Source organism: Opisthorchis viverrini (assembly GCF_000715545.1).
Source record: "Opisthorchis viverrini unplaced genomic scaffold opera_v5_4, whole genome shotgun sequence".
NCBI classification, from domain to species: Eukaryota; Metazoa; Platyhelminthes; class Trematoda; order Opisthorchiida; family Opisthorchiidae; genus Opisthorchis; species Opisthorchis viverrini.
Genome location: NW_008751660.1, coordinates 4,783,692 through 4,800,581, shown reverse-complemented (window position 1 = coordinate 4,800,581; position 16,890 = coordinate 4,783,692). Strand labels below are relative to the sequence as shown.

The following is a 16,890-nucleotide window of genomic DNA, read 5'->3' as shown; positions in this document are numbered from 1 at the left end:
TTTGCCGGCTCTGGCCTCAAATTCACCACGAGACTCAAGAATTATCATATCCCCATTCGTTAAATGAGAGTAAAGGCTTATCCAAGCAAGCATTTCGAAAACCATGTCAAGCATATACAACAACGAGTGTCTCACGTGTGTACAGTTGCATCATAAATTTGTGAAATAAACATGAAACCAGAAAGACCTAACAATTTTGATTATAGGTTATATGGCTTAGGTAGCTGATATATTGGAGTGGCTCCAGCGTTGTTACATTTTTAGTGAATACTAATTGCAGTTCACCCAAAAATTGCAATGTAATGTGCTAACTTATATGTAAATTCAAGTGAAACAAAAGGCATGTTGAGTTAGTCATGCAAAGAGGCACTGAGAGACATACCTACCAAGAATGTTTTTTTGAATATTTTATGGTGTTTCAGCAAGCGCTGGCGTGGAACGTGCGTGAATATTCGCAGAGTGACAAAACACCATGGCTTGCGGGAGCAGTTAGAAGCACGCTTACGGACTGTATTTGATAACAGTATCGTGCGAGAGCTCAAGGTGATCAGGTGAGTGCAATTTTAATATAAGTGGACTTTTCTGCAGATGATATAGGGTTGCTTATGGGTCGTACGAAAGAGTTGTTGGGCCTTGCTGTCGTACTGATTTGGAAGCCGGAGATAGTTTAACAGCCCGATGGCAAACAGGGGAATAGAATTGTCTGAACAGAGTCTTAAATGTTCTAGGGTAGTCATATAAACTGTTGACTTGCAATAAGTACTGTCCATATTAATTTTGACGTTCGAGTGAGGGCAGCATTGAGTTGCATTTTTGTCCTATGTTGTTCACGAGCATAGGCAAATGTGCAAAAAATCCTTCTTTTTAAGAACTTGTTTGTTATTCCAATCGTCTTTAACTTATCACTGGGACCACCTACTTGACGATGAGAAACCAAAGCTGATGCGTTAGTTTAATATTATCAGTTCCGGAGTTTCTAACTGCAGTGCAAATCTTTATCAGTTTCACCTGTTAGTCTTCTGTTACACAGTACCCGTAATTAGGTAAATATCCCATATAAGACACTCAGCAAGTTGCAGCCGGATCGTACGTGGCAGCACCAAACTGTTGAGCGCCACGTTTGTATACCACACAGTAACTTGACTTTGTACGAACGAACGGATTTATATGATTCGGTGTTTCCCCTTTGTCATTAACACATCAAATCAACCAGTACAACCAGAGTCTCTTCGTGATCAGCTGGTCTTTAAACATGCCATCGATGTCTTCCTTGTCTTAACAACTTACCTAAAAATGTAGTGTTCACATGATAATCCACCACCGACAAACTCCTGTGTAGCTAATGTATAATAGCTATTTAGCAGCAGTCAAACTGACCGTTTTATTTCATATTCACCTGTGTATCATAGGGTGGATGGTGCTGAAGTTCTACAGTCTTCTTTACAGGTTTTCCTCCAAGCTGATTTATAAGACCAAGCCGTTGTAACGTCTTAAGTCTTAAGTAAGTGCTGAAATCCAGATGTTTTTGGCTGCCAGTGACTTCAACTATATCTGACCGCGGTGTATCTATACCTGATGCGTTTTCCGGTCGCTTTGTTACAACCTCGCTAATATCAAATACAGCGATTCATGGTTCGGGGGCACCACTGTGAGATGCCTCAAGTATACGTTAGAGTAACTTACTGCGCCCGTATATTGAACCACGTCATATCATGAATTCATATACGACTTATTTTTTAGACTAAACCTGACTATTTCATCGCTTGAAGGAGTGCACATGAGACAACACTGTGACCCCGAACGTCTACACGTGAGCTTACACCGTGTGCCTACATGACTGGAGATTTTCACAGCAATCTATAACCAAAAATGTCTTCCATTCCACTGTGAACCAAGTGTTCGCGGATCAGATTAGAGGAGTGTTATTTTCAGCTTTTTGACGGTAACTCGACCAGTTCACCGAAACACGCTCACTCGTCCTCCTCCTCTTCAAAGACGAAAAAAGTTTCACTGTCTTCACGATGTCAAAAGGACTTTGAGATGTGTCTTCATCTACCCGTCTTTTAAGATTGAATTACTTGTAAAATGATACTGAACTGCGACGATTGTGTGTGCTAACTTAGTATTTGGAGGAGAGCTGGGAACGCTTGATGTAAGTTTGTGCTAACAAGGACTAAAGAACTGGACCTCTGTTGGCACCATAGAATCATTAGGTAAATATACCTAAATGTGTGTACGGGAATGAACTGGCCAGTAGAGATAAAATTAGGCTTGAATTGAAAAAAACACTGATTTCAAACCTACTTCCTTCATACAGTCAGCGGGGTGCAAGAGCGTGATCAATACGACTCAGGATTGCTTCACACAGCTGCTAAGCAAATATACATTCAAGATAGCTGTGTGCAAGACGAGCATAAGTAAACGATCGTAAATAATCTGCAACAAATATGGTGTACTGACTCGTCAAAGTTGCTGTCCGTTTAATTCATTACTTTAGACAACTTGTTTTGTCTTTAGGCTTCAAGCCATGTAATTTCAGAAACGCTATTTAAGTAGCCAGGCAACGTAATTCGCAGTTCGTCAAATTCGGTCGTATAAATCGTTATTTAAAACAACCCACTTCGTTCTTCAATTTGGGTGATAAGCAGATATATACTCATTGGTTTTTTGTTAACTGTTATTGGCTGTCTCCTATGTCATGGGACAAGTGTGGCGAGGGACAATTAGCCAATCGAATATATAAGCAAGTATGCGAATACAGTTAAATTTTCACCTCAGTTAATTTTGCCGGTTCGGTGTGTCTGGCCTTTGGACTACGTTTATTGAGAACAGTTACTTGGTGGCCATTACGGAGCCTATAGAACATCAACTTCCTAGAAGACGTTTTACTGTGAAATGGTGTAGCACTGTTAATTTCGTTATTTCTACCCATTTTTACACTGATGCATCAGATCCCAGCCCGTTTACCACACTGGCGTGTGCATTGTGCCTATGAGTTTTGTCCACCTGGAACTAACAATTTTGGTTACCGCGCTTTGGCATAGTGATTTTGCAATCGTATTAGAGGAAATAAAACCGAGTATCGTTGATTGTTAAGTATTTCAACTGATACGTCCACTTGTCGGATACAGCAGTCCAGCCTTATCACGCACTGCTTGAGGGGCCAAACGAGCGATAAGTTGACCACAATTTACTTTAACCACCTGAGCACCTATATCCACCTATGTTAAGATGGTATCGGCCTCACATTAGCATTAGTATGTTATCACTGCTAATATATGTGACTTTTGCTGCAAACTTCTACGTCACTTTAACTAACCTGTTTACAAAGCATAGCTCTTTTAGAATCAGTATACTAGCAACTGTTTAACTGATTCAAAGATTTCTCTTCTACTCATCAGTGGAGCATGGTAGCGTTAATCAGTGCAATTTAGCCAATTCGAACGGGATTGTCGGAAACCCACCCGAAGTGTGAGGATTTCCGCCGTTTATTATTGCGCTAACAGAACAGTATTCATGGCCGTCGTTATACGCCAGGGCTGGAGGACAGCTTCATTCTTGAAGCCGCTTTGGCTGTTTTCAAACTGTTGTAGGTGATTTCAGTTGACTAATTTTGCACCGCCCTTGATGAGCTTTAGGTCATTCCAAACCTCTAAGTCTCGCGTGCAAGCTGCGCCACATGTGCCACATGCACCAAGATTTTTGTACTACGCAATTAAGTACAAACTGACAAGTGACACACCAACAAGGTGTCGCGTGTGTACAAATGAATACAGTCAATCTGGAACAGAAGCGTACATTTAGAAGACTCTATGGACCATCACCCTCTTCTAAGATAATCACTGGGAGCGCTGCCACTTACATGGTTCTGGAAAATTAACCACAACCCGTCCTCAACCTTACCTTATCTAATGAGCGACGCGGATCTCCTTCGGAAATATATTAAGCATTGAAATGGCCCTTGTCAAGTGTATAATAGCCGCCCACCTCCGCTACGATTTGGGCATGGAGGGGTACTGCATGAAGTAGGGTTTTATATTGTGTCCGCAAACACGCAATGGGGTAGCAAGTGGTTGGAATCCAACTGTCTCATATGTTACTAGTCGCCGTTCATGTGTGTGCGATTCCCATTTTTATCTTGGGCATTTGAAATGCGACCAAGTGACACTGTTTGTCCGCAAACAGATTAAACATACCTTAAGTGTACAGCTGCCATCCATCAGCACCAAATATATGAAACAGTCAAGTGTCAGGGTTGGTCCCAAAACTTACAGACAAAACTACAAAATGGAGCATAATTTGTTTCCGGACGAAAACGTCCTACAGACACAACGGTAGGCCTATCATGATGAGGCGTCCAAATCATGGGTGGTGGTATCACAGTTAGTAGACTAATATCAGATGAAGACATCCCAATCCCATATTCAATTATAGTCGTGTTTAACAGTGACCTAATAAGTACTGTGGGACATTAAAAATGGCCAGTGAAACATCTTTGAGTAAACTAAGCGGGGGTCAATGAAGTATGCCGGCAAAATGTTGTTTGCTAGAATGATATGCACGGGGTCATTCGGCGGTCTCCAGAAGTGTGTTTATAGAGTTGTTCTCCAGTGCAAGGTAGACATATTCAAAGAGCACAAAGTTACTGCTTATCTGGTGCTGCTTGCACAGGTGGATGATCATGTATGACCTCTGCTAGCCTATTTGAAGCTTATAAGTAAGGTGGTCAAAAGTAGCCACGGTACTTTTAGCTCTTTTCGAAGGCTGACCTTTCCAATGACGTCCAGAAATATTCAACGTGGGATCGCTTCTACAAGGCTGTTGTAATGTTCATAAATGACGCAGTGAATTTCTAAGAGGATGTGGAAACAAAAGTTCAATTCCCATAATACATTAAAACCTACATGTCTTTTCAGTTGCAAACCAGAATGGGCCGCAGTGTTACCTTCGGTGTCTTTTTAACTGTGTGGGGTCGGTCCGTATTTAAAAAGAATGCGCGAGTGCATTCGGGTTTTTGCAATTCTGGGATTGAGAAACCCACGAGCTTCAAGATAACAGTGCGTTAACTCGACAACTCGAAACTTTTTGCTTGTTTCGACAGTCGCCTTCAGCATCCCCACATCCTCAATCTACTGGCCGTCATGCTGTTGGACCCGGTGACAAGCTTGGAACTCGTGGATCCAACCCAACTGGCTCTGGTCTATGAGCGACCTTCTTTAGGTTCGCTGCACTATTGGACTCAAGTAAAGGTAACAGAAACTAGCTTAATATCTTTTTTGGCATTTAATTTCCGTTTCAACTTATAACTTTTATGAAGAATCAGGCAGTAGGCCAACCTTGGATATGGAGATATGGGACACATGACATCATCGCTATAAGTAAACGTTGTATCCAGGCTGTGGTGCATCAGTTCGGTGGCAGCAGTGATCACTGTAAATTCTCATGAAAAACTATTCACAGTCACTCGAAATAAATAAACTGGTGAGGGAGTAACAGTTGGGAAGTTGTGTGAAGCCTAGAACAAGCGCACAACTTTGGACTTCAAACGTTTTGTTTCTACCTCACCATCATGTGAATCGGCAATAGTGCAGGGTACGCTCCCTTGCTTGTGGGTAAACTAAATGAAAATGTGGTGACCTTGAAGTTTTACCAGAAGGATGTGTTTCTTGGAGAAGCATCCCATTAAGAGCGTAGACCCTGCGGAATCGAAAAATAGTTCACCAGTGGTGAGGTGATCTATGATTATAAAGGCACTATTGGTGAATGGCAGTATTGAATCAATCCAACGCATCGGGTGCAATGTACTAAAATTATATCTGAGACCTTGCACACAGAGAAGAAAATGACTACAGTGTAATATTCGGGCATTTCATCGTGGTCCATTTTATACTAGAGGTTGGAACCACGGCTGCGTATGGGATTTATTATACCTGACAGTGAGGACCAAGTCAGTGCTGCCTTTGGAGTAAAATAAACCAACTGGTAACGAACAAACTAACTGAGAAAACAATTGGATACACAACACAGCGATGCGTCACGTGCAACAAAATGTAAGTTTTCATGTAGGGGTGTGGGTCATGCTGACAACTACAATGCTTACTACTGATCCAAACCAGCCCGATCTCATTTGGAGCGATCAACTTTGTACTTCATTTCTTACAGGTAATTTTGCTATACCTGTTCAAATGCAGCACAGGTCCAAACAAATGCAGACAGTTTAATTTCCAATAAGTCAAGGAAAAATATCTGTCAACCATAGACAAATTCGTCTAGTCTAGAAACCCCAGGAAAAACTTCTAAGAGTGCCAACCAATCATAATGGAGAGAACATTTTTGAGTGGTTCCATTGAGTCTCGGACGAGTACACCTGAGGTTAGAATTTGGTAATGACTACTTTTTAGTCATCTCTGGACTGACTTGTCCCCAAAATTCTTGTTCTTCCTGAAGTCAGTTGTGGTTGGATGTGAACAGGCGCTGATTCCTGCAAGTTTTTCAAAATCGACTGTTTGGTTTTCCAAATAATCTCGTATTGTTTCTGAAAAAATATCCGTTATCAGACCGTCCGCTGCGTACAAGCTGCTACTGCCGCTGCCACTGTTGTAGGACTTCAAGCAGTTTGAGGTTAATAATCTGTGTCAGAATTGCTCAAACTCGCTTTGTGGGAAGGGAAACAATGCGTCCTGACTTATATAATCTGATTTTAGTAGCATGTAAACTAAAACTGACGAGTTATAAGATTGAAATTTGGGAAAAATCACTCAGTCACTCATTTCAGTAGTCGAATCAGTGACTTGACTTGCATGCTGCATATTTATCGATACGTCATGAGGATATACTCAGCAGCGTTCAAATGGTGTGAGTAATGTTGACCATCACACTCTTCACCTTCCGTTGTTGTTTATGATTGTTGTTGTGTTGTCTGTATTCATGTTCAACCGATCTGTAGAGGCGCCTCGCCTTCTTGATTAGGTTGATGCACCCTATAGTGCACTATTAGATTAGGGGCCCACCAATTTGAGTCTTCCATATACGCTCTCATTCGGGCAACCTAAAGACAAGCATAGACTACAAGAGCGACATTCTTCATTAATCTGGTCTTTCTGCTTCAAGTAGGCTGCCAGTATTTATCACGCGATGTGTCCAGTGAATCTGCTCAAGATCGCGACAGGCATCCTTAGTAACTTGATAACACTTTTGCCCTGGGCAAGGTGTTTTTCACATGTCTGACTTGTCAGGTGTGTTAAGTAAGACTTCGCAATGGGTTAAACTTACAAGGCTTGAAGCAATTTTCCGGATGCTACCTGCTTGATCGTATGCTGTTGGTGACTGATTTGTGTCGAGATTTCATGATCTTACATGAAACTTGTCAGGAAAACCAAAGTTTACGTAAAACACACACCAGGAGAAAATCGGTGATAGGGGTAATATCTGGAGAAGTTCCGCGTTGAAATCGCTTTGGGGATGTGGATCATATGTGCATATTTTTTGCCGTTAGATACTTCTAGCTAACATTCTTATCCTCTAATTGCGCCATGAACTTCTTGGTATTTAAAATTCAAAGTCCAAGCGCGACAAGTTACACGTGTGCTGTGTCATCGATTGACACGCTACCCAGTTCATGGACCTGATTTTGAAAGCAGAGATTCACATCGTTAACTGTCGCTCGTCATTTGGTTGAGGCAGCATCCGTGTTCTGGCATGTACCGAACACCTGTTTTATTTCAGGATGTGCTCAGCGACCCCAATACGTGATAAGGGAGTTTATGTCTCTCAATGAGACTGTGGCCTGTTAAACCGATTTTGGGGAGTTGCTAGATGAAAAACAGGTATCATGATGTGAGAAATTAACGTAATGTAAAAGGTAGCCATTACAACAATTATCGCTCATTTTTAGAGCGTGGTCCAAAACATAAGAATCGACAGCGACTGGTGTCAGAAGATATACAAGAAAAGGTCAGAATGGGGGAACTTCCCAGAAGGAAGTTGGCAAAATGATCCCAAACAAGGTTTGATAGAGACCAGCAACTGAAGAAGCTACAGGCAGAACTCGATGCTGTCCAACTCGATGCACAGTCGAGACTTCCCTATTCGGCATACAGGTCGCGCGAGCAAGAAAAAACATCAGATTCATATCTGGCTTGTAAAAGTATCGTAGGTACTTGGTCCGTAATGCGATCAAACACAGGTCACTGGCTGTTGCATTAGGAAGCGCCAGCCCAGCAGAAGCTTACGTGAGCTGAGAAAACAGCTATTTTCGAACCAGAAATCAATCATCAAACTAGAGAGTATAACAAGGGAACATTCGTCAGCACCATACTTCTGCTTTTTCTCATTCCGCACAGACATTTTACACCCATCTGAGAGTAGGTCTATTACCGTGTACCAACGATTCCGAACGGGATCTTTACTTGTTCGCATTTTTCTCCGACACTTCTGCGGGTCTGTATTCGTACAGTCGGATAGGAGTAATAATAAACGTTACACATGTGTTTTGCGGTTTGCGTTTCGGTTGCTTTATACAGCCCCAGATTCCTACTAGACATGGAGTATGTCCATTGGCTCAGCAAAACACGTACTTCACATTAAGTACCAAAGCCTGCTGTCTTTCCTCACCGCACTTTATTAGCGTGGGAAAGTTATGAATGGCGAAGTGAAGAGAAAGCAAAATTTAGCACAGACTGCTCGAAATAAGTTGGCTCATAATACTAGCAACCACACAGAGCATCCGCCGCTTGAAAATATGCAGGCCATTCAGAATGTGACACATCTGTTTTCCACCTCTTTTGTGTCGTACTGGATATCGAGGGTGAACATGGAAATATCGAGACTATAAGTGCCTCATTATCAAGATGCTGGAATTCACTGCGCTTAAGGATTGTTGTTTAGACTTAGCTAGTGCTTGAGGGATTTGTCAAATTTACGTTCGACCGAATCTCGTTTGAACAGTCCCCATTCCCTAGCCGAATTGTTCTGATGAATTCACATCAAATGTGGCGATTAATGGACTCGACTTTCGATCTTATTAGACCTCATCACCAGTGCATATCCTTAAAAAAATCGTTCATCTGTAGCACCCTTTTTGAGCTTAGCTGCCATGCCACCCGAATGTTGCACGAGGGCTAGGATACTGCCAGGTTGCCCAAGCCTAGACAGGGGAAGTCGAGAGGCAGAGGTCGGGTTCGAACCACCGACTTTCCGGTCAGTAAATTCGTGCTCTACCCACTTGGGTCATCTCGCTCCCCTTCACTCACAGTACGAAATGTTTATTTAAAAAAAATGACCCACCGCACATCCTTGACCCTGTCGGTTAATGAACCCCAGGTATGTAACACGTAGGGTGAGTGTGTTACCATCACTCAATCAGCGCAGGCTGGGAGAACCTGAATTATTACGTCCGGACTGGCGAACATGTGTATGTTTGAGCTATGCGAGTGGCTTGTCTGACACCTTGAACGGCGACCCAGTAGCTGTCCTAGTTGTGTTGACGGAGTGATATGCCGGGTCATGATTGGGACTGTGTAAATAAGAGTGATGTGAATATGAGTTCTACGATTTTCACAACCACCTACATCTAGTCGCAAACTGTTTGGGAGGTTCCATGTGTTCCAGCTACCTGAGTTGAACGTCCCGACAGGCGGCTCAGTTCACCGCTGAACATTAATGCCCAATGTTTTTGTACGATTAACAGTACCGATAAGCTAGTGGGTCCAGTATGCTAACAATTTTGGTGCCTAATCGGAACTAAGAGCCTTGGATTTGAAAGTTCTCTCTGTCACTTAGTTCAAAGTACGTAATGCACCCAACTGTCAGGTCTGTTTTATCTGAGTCTCTAAGCTTTGTTCCGCGAAATCACCTACGGAGCATGGAGATTCTCTTATTATATTCTCTTATTATATAGCTGCATTTCCTGAAGCCAACGGGTTCCAGGGCGAACACTTAACTTTAACGCGGTGTCTAAAGCATAGATATATATGCAGAAATCCGTGATAATTTGCTCTCAACTGATAGCATGTCTTTGTCAATGTTTTACACTCCCTTTTCAGCTTGAGGACGTTCCCGTCTTATCTGCCTTCACAATATGCCGGCAAGTCGCCGAGGCACTCATGTTCCTCCACTCGTTTGGTATTGTACACTGTAACGTAACACCGTATGCTATTCACCTGTTCTCTTTGGACAGCGCCAAGCTGGGAAATTTTGAATATGCTGTCGAACCAAGGTGTGTCTAGTGATCTGCAGACTTGTTATGTGCCAATCCATTATCGATTATGCAATTCAAATCAGGCGTCGCATACTGAATGAGGGGAAATTTTATGAATTTTCCGGTATTTATGGCCGGATGGTATGCTGGAAGGTCAAAGATAAGTTGATAAAGTATTCTGCCTTAAAAGTATTTTAACACAAGTTTGATGTCGTGTGCATACTTTCGTAAAGGTATACGAGGGTGATGTCATTCTTGTTACAGGCTCTCCTTACATGTAATGTAGGCATGGTAATCGGTTACACGGCCTCGTTTCTGATCGAGGCAACCACAAAGATTGCGAGCTTGGTAAAATCTGGCGTTCGTGTTTGCACGTAATCCACCGCGGACTCCACAAATCTCTTTTCACACAAACATTTTGCAAGAAATTCATCCGGTTTTAAACACAGGTTTTAAATCAAACGTGTCACTAGCCAAGCCCAGGCACTAAGGTAATAGAAAGTGGTTATCCGACTGGTGGTCACATTGCTATGAATGCCAAAGTCAGTGGATTGCTATCTTGAACTTCACCGGACGACTGCAGTCAGGCAGTCTCATTCATAAACGGAGGTAAAACTGCAAAGCAAACGATCAAGTAAAGAAGGCTTCCAAAGAATTAAACCCAGAAATCTATTTGAGAAAATATCTTGAGATGAATATCCTTGTAATGTACTACTCATGAGGTTGATGAAAATCCGTCGACAGCCCACGACGGGTTTCGCCCTTTTTGGGGCTCATCGGGTAGGCGCAGTCCCCCGGTTTCCGTCAACCTTATGTTCTACTTGAAACCAAATTACAGCTAGGTTCCAGATGAGTCTCTCGGAAAACCAAATTAGTTTGCAAATGAGTCTATATTCGCTAATCTTGGGATGAAGTTTACAACCCAATCAATTAGTCCGCTAGTCAAATAAATGTGGCTTCCCGGAAGGAGCAGATTCTTCTGGGACTAGGTTTTCTGGAATTACATGTTGGTTTCTTCCCGCGATCACGATATTTCATCATTGACCTTTCCTACCAAACGTGAAACCTGTAGCCAGTACCATTCTGGCTTTTCGATAGCATTGCTTATGGAATAGGCTTCGTGGTCTGTTATTTCAAAATCACACTCTATAAACTTTTTATTTGTCCGATTGCGGTTGTTATCTCCTCCTATGTCTGCAATGATGTCCAAAGTCTATTTATCCTTCATTCACATGCTGTTCTGGTAGACGTATATGATTATTTGAAACAGCTTTCACACATATCACACCACATCATATCGATTTCTCACCATCTGCCACTTCAACTTTCAAAATCCTTCAAGCGAATTGACTACCTCGGATAGACTTGAACCACTCTCTACCTCTTTGGGACCATCTTCATCACACATGTCGGGTACCGCCAGTCCTACGCCTCCAACAAAGACAGATGAATGCACTCCTTACTTCATGTTGTACGAGTGTGCGCTACATCTTCCTGCCAGTCATCTGGCCAACTGGCTTCCTCCAGAATTGTTCCCCATTAATGCATCTCAACTTGATAAGAGCCAAGGTAGCACGTGTCTACGAGGGCCAGTCACTATGAAGAGACCCTGCTTTGCATCTGATGTGTACAGCCTAGCCAAAGTTCTTGAGTCCCTCATTCCGCATTTGGCTCACGGTTCCCCAGATGTTTCCCTAGAATATGCAGGTTATGTGGCCCCTATTACGAATGTTCGAATGGTACTTGCAGCAGCCCTACAACCTCGCCCAGAGGAGCGACTTCCCTTAAAGCAATTTCACCGGTTGCTCATCCATCTGTTCTGGGTAAGTTCCGCCGAGTGTCTTTGAAACCAATTCAAGCCTGTTTGTTTGCGTCGTCGATACAGAACGATCACAGTTAGGTGTTTTCCTTATTGCGCTACTTTTTAGGCCTGGCTATAAGTTCTTATGCACTCAAGCCCAACTCCAACACATGGACTGCTAACTTCTCTCTGCGCCACAAACGAACTCTCATTCACTCAGGCATAAGGGACAAAAACCATGAGCATGTTTTTGTGACTTGTTCTGTGGCTAGGCTCAAAAATAGTTCAACAGATTTTCCCTCATCCTTACATTAATCTGAATTGAAACAGGTCTGGATGATTGGTATAGGGTGTTAAACAGTCCAGAAAAACCTGTAAAGCCTAGGAAGCATCTGAAATCAGTAGCGATTCTACAGAGTAGGATTACAGCCCTGAAATGGTGACCATCTATTTAAATTTCTTTGGATTCCCGCAACGGTCTGCCGCACTTAACACAACAATACAAACTGCCCTATTTTCATTATTTCCGATCACCATCAAAACATTCTAGTCTTAATTTATTTAGCCAGTTTCTCTTCGTGGGGGAAACCGGTCTTCGGCTATCGGTCAGCTGTATATAAGGCTAGGGCAAACAATATACTGTCGACAGCGTGCATCTAGAGTACGCTTCGAGTTGGTAGATAAGCCGCTTGATTGTCAACCTAGTGATAATTGAAAGGTTTGAGGTCGAAAAAGCTATACCGGATCATTCGAACCCCCCAACAACTTCAAAAACAGTGACTCTTTTTGTTCCTATCGGTCACTACTGGGTTGCTAGTGTTTGTCAAAGAAATCATGTTATGTCCTCAGAAGCAAACATAATTTTTTTTACTCAAAACACAAACCCACGTAATATGTGGGTAAGGGAGGACTAAGACGTCCAAAGCTGAAGACCACTATAGAAAGCTGAAGTGAAAGCATGGAGTTGTCCCTATGTGAACCACACACGTATCCTCCTGGTACAGATTAGGTGGTGGGTCTCCCGGCTACCGCCGTGTGATGAAGCTCCTGAAGAACTCGAAAACTGATTGGTGGTCGGAACTTTATCCCTAACTGTCCAGAATCCCCACAGCGCATTAGATGTCCACGTCAAAGATTTAGTTGTGCCTAGGCGTAAGTGAATGCTGTCTACTGCGCTGGCGCACATAGAACATTGGTCCACAGGTGTTAAACTAGCGACTTTGTAAGACTGAGTTTGCCCAGCTGAATTCCAGAAGAAAGACGTTCACTTAAACCTATGCTCTGGTCGATGTTTATAAAGAAGCGTCTTGAAAATCTCCCAGACAAAGCAAATGGAAACCCATCCACGTGAAATCCAGTAGTTGGGTAGTAGATGTTTCTACTGAAATTCGTCTCGACAGATTTTGAGAAGAACTTTTCTCACAGCTTGTGTAAGCTGTACTGGATTGAATGTTATTTAAACAAACACATGAAACCGGTCAATACGGTATCGAAAGGTCTTAAAAGTGTTTATTCTGACGTCTGATGCGAAGAACTCAGCCATACTTCGTTCGTGTTTTCTGGCTGTGCGATGAGATTACCTTATGGGGTTGGGGTTGAGGCTGGGGATGAAATTCTTCTACTTTCGAAGCTCAGTAACACTGCTTACTAATGATAGTCGCTAGTTCCATTCCTCTCGGCGAAAGGCCATTCACAATAAAGGTTTCACTGGTGTCATACATTCATCATTATAGGCCACAGCCCATCCACAGACCAAAGTATATCACTGAAAACGGTAAACTCAGTCATTTCATCCGTCAGAGATTTTTCCGGTCTTGAAAAAAATAATCTTAAAAAATACATTATCGTCTTATTTAGATTTACAGGGATTGTTGGCAAGAATCGGGGCCTATAAGGCTATGTAATCTAGATGCCATGTTGAACTAATGGTCCTAATAGGCACTTTTATTTCTCTTCCAGACAGAATACGATCAAATGAAGTCACCAAAGCCACAGGTCAATGCTACTACCATTCCATGTCCTTTGCGCTTATGTGATCATCATACCCCTGGGCACAGGGGTGTGGAACAAATCAGCTCAACCCTAACTACCCCCTTGGCTTCGACGGGAATGGGTACACTACAGGTGAGCTCTATCTTACCCTGTAAAAAAAACTTAGACGGAAAAAGAAACGGAGTCGTGTAGCTCTGGGGCGAGATGGTCCAAGTGCTTAGAGTACGAATTTACTGACCGGAAGGTCTGTGGTTCGAACCCGACCTCTGCCTCTCGACTTCCCCTGTGTGGGCTTGGGCAACCTGGCAGTATCCCAACCCTCGTGCAACCTCCGGGTGGCATGGTGGCTAGGCACCGAAAGGGTGCTACAGCTGAACGGTTTTACGGTCATGTAGTTCTAGGTGGCATTTTGTGAGGAATATCACTCTGTTTTTACGAGCGAGTATGCTACCGGAGGCGTCGGTGGTGAATCATCCTCATGCGACTACGTGCTATGGCTTGAGAAATTCCCAGGAACTGTTTGACGGTTTGGACTTTTAGTTTCTACCGAGTTCCCCTCCATCAGACGACGCCCTCTGTAGTGAAACTTCACCTAACGAGAAAATATGGCTGCCTAGCTCACTCACAATTGTCACGGTGCTCGTCCCTCCACTCGATCGAATCAGTTTAGCTTTTCCTGAATTCGAGCTGGAACGGAAATACTGCGCCAGCACTACTTTGGTTTCGAACAAATTGGTACCATTTCTAATCTTGAAAGTACGTCACTTCTGAATTTGTATTATATAAAGTTAATTGAGACTCTAGCGCGAGACTGAATCACCGAGGCGTTACGCTTGTTCGCTTTATGTCTGTAGTTTCTTGTGAAACTTACTCTGCGCCGTTCTTGTGACGTGTGTGACCCATCCCAGTAATGCGAAAAAATATGAAACTGCATTTTCAGTACCCTTCTCCCAAAGCTACTGGAGGCATGAAAGAACAAGGGAGCTTGGAACTCAAATGTTCACGGCAGATTACATTTAGGCGACGTCGACGTTTCCAGGTCGAACTCACAGAACACCCCGAACAGGGTTCTCCAGGCAGTGACACTTCGATGCTCCCCTCTGAAAATGTACCAGCAGCCTACCTCATGAGTCACCCTTCACCAGGTTCACCTTGGAAGTGCGGCACACTGCTCTCATCTGATACGAGCCCATCGTCCGGCTTTTACAAAACGGCGAAGACATTTACAGTGAAAAGGTTGGTTATATTGATTAATCAGCTGAATAGATCTCAACGGACATTCTTCACTTATTACTGATGGATTGTTGTCGATGATGGTTATGATGAATTGGTTTGATGCGTCATGATGAGGACTATCAACAGTTTCTCCGATGTCAACACATGGTGTTTTATTTTCTACCAGATATTTGCCGGTAACCACGCGGGGAAGGCCCTATTCTATTATTCAAGGTGAAGTTGCCTCTGTTCCCATACAGCTTTAGTCATGGCCCATTGACTCACCCTGTGCAGCTCGGTGTTAAACTTTGATCTGCTAATGTATGTTACGGTGAAAGGTGTGTATTTTCATTGGACCAACTGTCCCAGCTTTTCCTGGCCTTTGTTCGAGGCTTATTTGCACAAATCACAGTCTCGTGATAGTTGCCTGGTGATGGGAGTCAGTTATATAAACCACGGCCCTGACCATCCACGCAGTTCATCAAACTTTTTCCCCTATATCAATTGTTCAGGTTCATCAAGAGGTTTATCCTTCATCCAGTCCGTTGGCCTGGCATACGGTGGGTCACACCACTGCTCCTTATCACCTGTTATCAGGTGCAAGATAACGAAGCTACTGTGCCATAAGTACATAGTGAGTCTCATCGTCGGAGGTGCTTCCAATGCATAACATCCTAGGTACTTTCTGTATGTTATTTATATGATGGAAAGTCAAATCTGGCACCTGCGCTTGGGTATCACATGAAGGTTCTCCAGAGTCGCCCGTTCAAACTCAGCATAGTGGTCCTTCTAAACCTTAGCTCATTAGTACAGAGTTAACACCATCTGGTGTTGATTTGGTTATAAACGTTTAGGAGAGCACGAATCATTATTCACTTCTTTTCACTTCGCGTGAAACATAATTGAGTTTAGAGGGAAATAGTTATTTTTAATTGCATTTCTGTAAAGCTGGCTTAGCCAATTTAACCGAACTGGGGACTCTAGAGCTGTGTTAGCCTTGGGAGGAATCCGGATCAGTGCACCGTTCAAGAGTTTGACTCACAAACACAGTCCCCAGTCCGTGACTCACGAAAGCATGGCTAGCAGCATGACTAACTCGTATTTATCATCGTTTCGTCTCGTCCTCGGAAGTCGGATACTCCCGTCAATACAACGAAGTTCCCTAACTTCTTTCCTGCATGAACCTGAACTTGTGTAGAACAACAAATTTCCTACGCAGTATTTTAAAAGCAATCTGAAATGTCCATCATCTGAGGAACCGACTGATATCGGAAAGGGAGACCTCACAGTAAATGTCGTGGTCTTCCATCTGGGAAAAGGGCTTTTGCTGGGAGGGGGGCAATTTAAAGTCGAAACACGTGCAATGAGCCTGCGCTTGGTGATATGGATGATGTTATATCCCTTGTCAGTGTATTTCCGGTAGGCCACTCGTAGTTGGAAGCTGTCATGTTCAACTCAGCTGGAAGTTTGTGAGTTCGAGACACCTTGAGGATTCTAGTGATGTGCTCTGCTGTTTATCATTAGCCGTACATTGATTCTGTGTTAGGTGACTCAACTGCACAGAATGAAGTTTGATGTAACCTCAAACTACGATTGTAAGCCGCAGCTGCTAAGACTTGGGGTTATAATCCCAATTCTTCCGTGTACTGCTGTTGATATATATATATATATATATATATATATA

The 16,890-nt window shown here is 43.0% G+C and overlaps 2 protein-coding genes across 2 annotated transcripts in view; one reads left to right on the top strand and one right to left on the bottom strand.

The window, feature by feature from the left end:
• Positions 1–357: 357 nt before the first annotated feature.
• The window catches only part of T265_12558 (hypothetical protein), a gene marked incomplete at both ends in the record, with an annotated part of 29,729 nt that continues 13,196 nt past the window's right edge, over positions 358–16,890 (top strand). The window contains 7 exons of the mRNA XM_009164282.1: positions 358–551; positions 5,102–5,249; positions 10,044–10,216; positions 11,541–12,021; positions 13,959–14,123; positions 14,158–14,392; positions 14,900–15,227. Coding sequence (XP_009162546.1) covers positions 358–551; positions 5,102–5,249; positions 10,044–10,216; positions 11,541–12,021; positions 13,959–14,123; positions 14,158–14,392; positions 14,900–15,227 — 1,724 coding nt within the window. The remainder of the gene's footprint in view (positions 552–5,101; positions 5,250–10,043; positions 10,217–11,540; positions 12,022–13,958; positions 14,124–14,157; positions 14,393–14,899; positions 15,228–16,890) is intronic.
• Positions 9,357–14,382, bottom strand: T265_00475 (hypothetical protein; the record flags this gene model as incomplete). Its single annotated transcript, XM_009164248.1, has 2 exons — positions 9,357–9,514; positions 14,226–14,382. 2 exons carry the CDS (start codon positions 14,380–14,382, stop codon positions 9,357–9,359), a joined length of 315 nt encoding a protein of 104 aa, XP_009162512.1.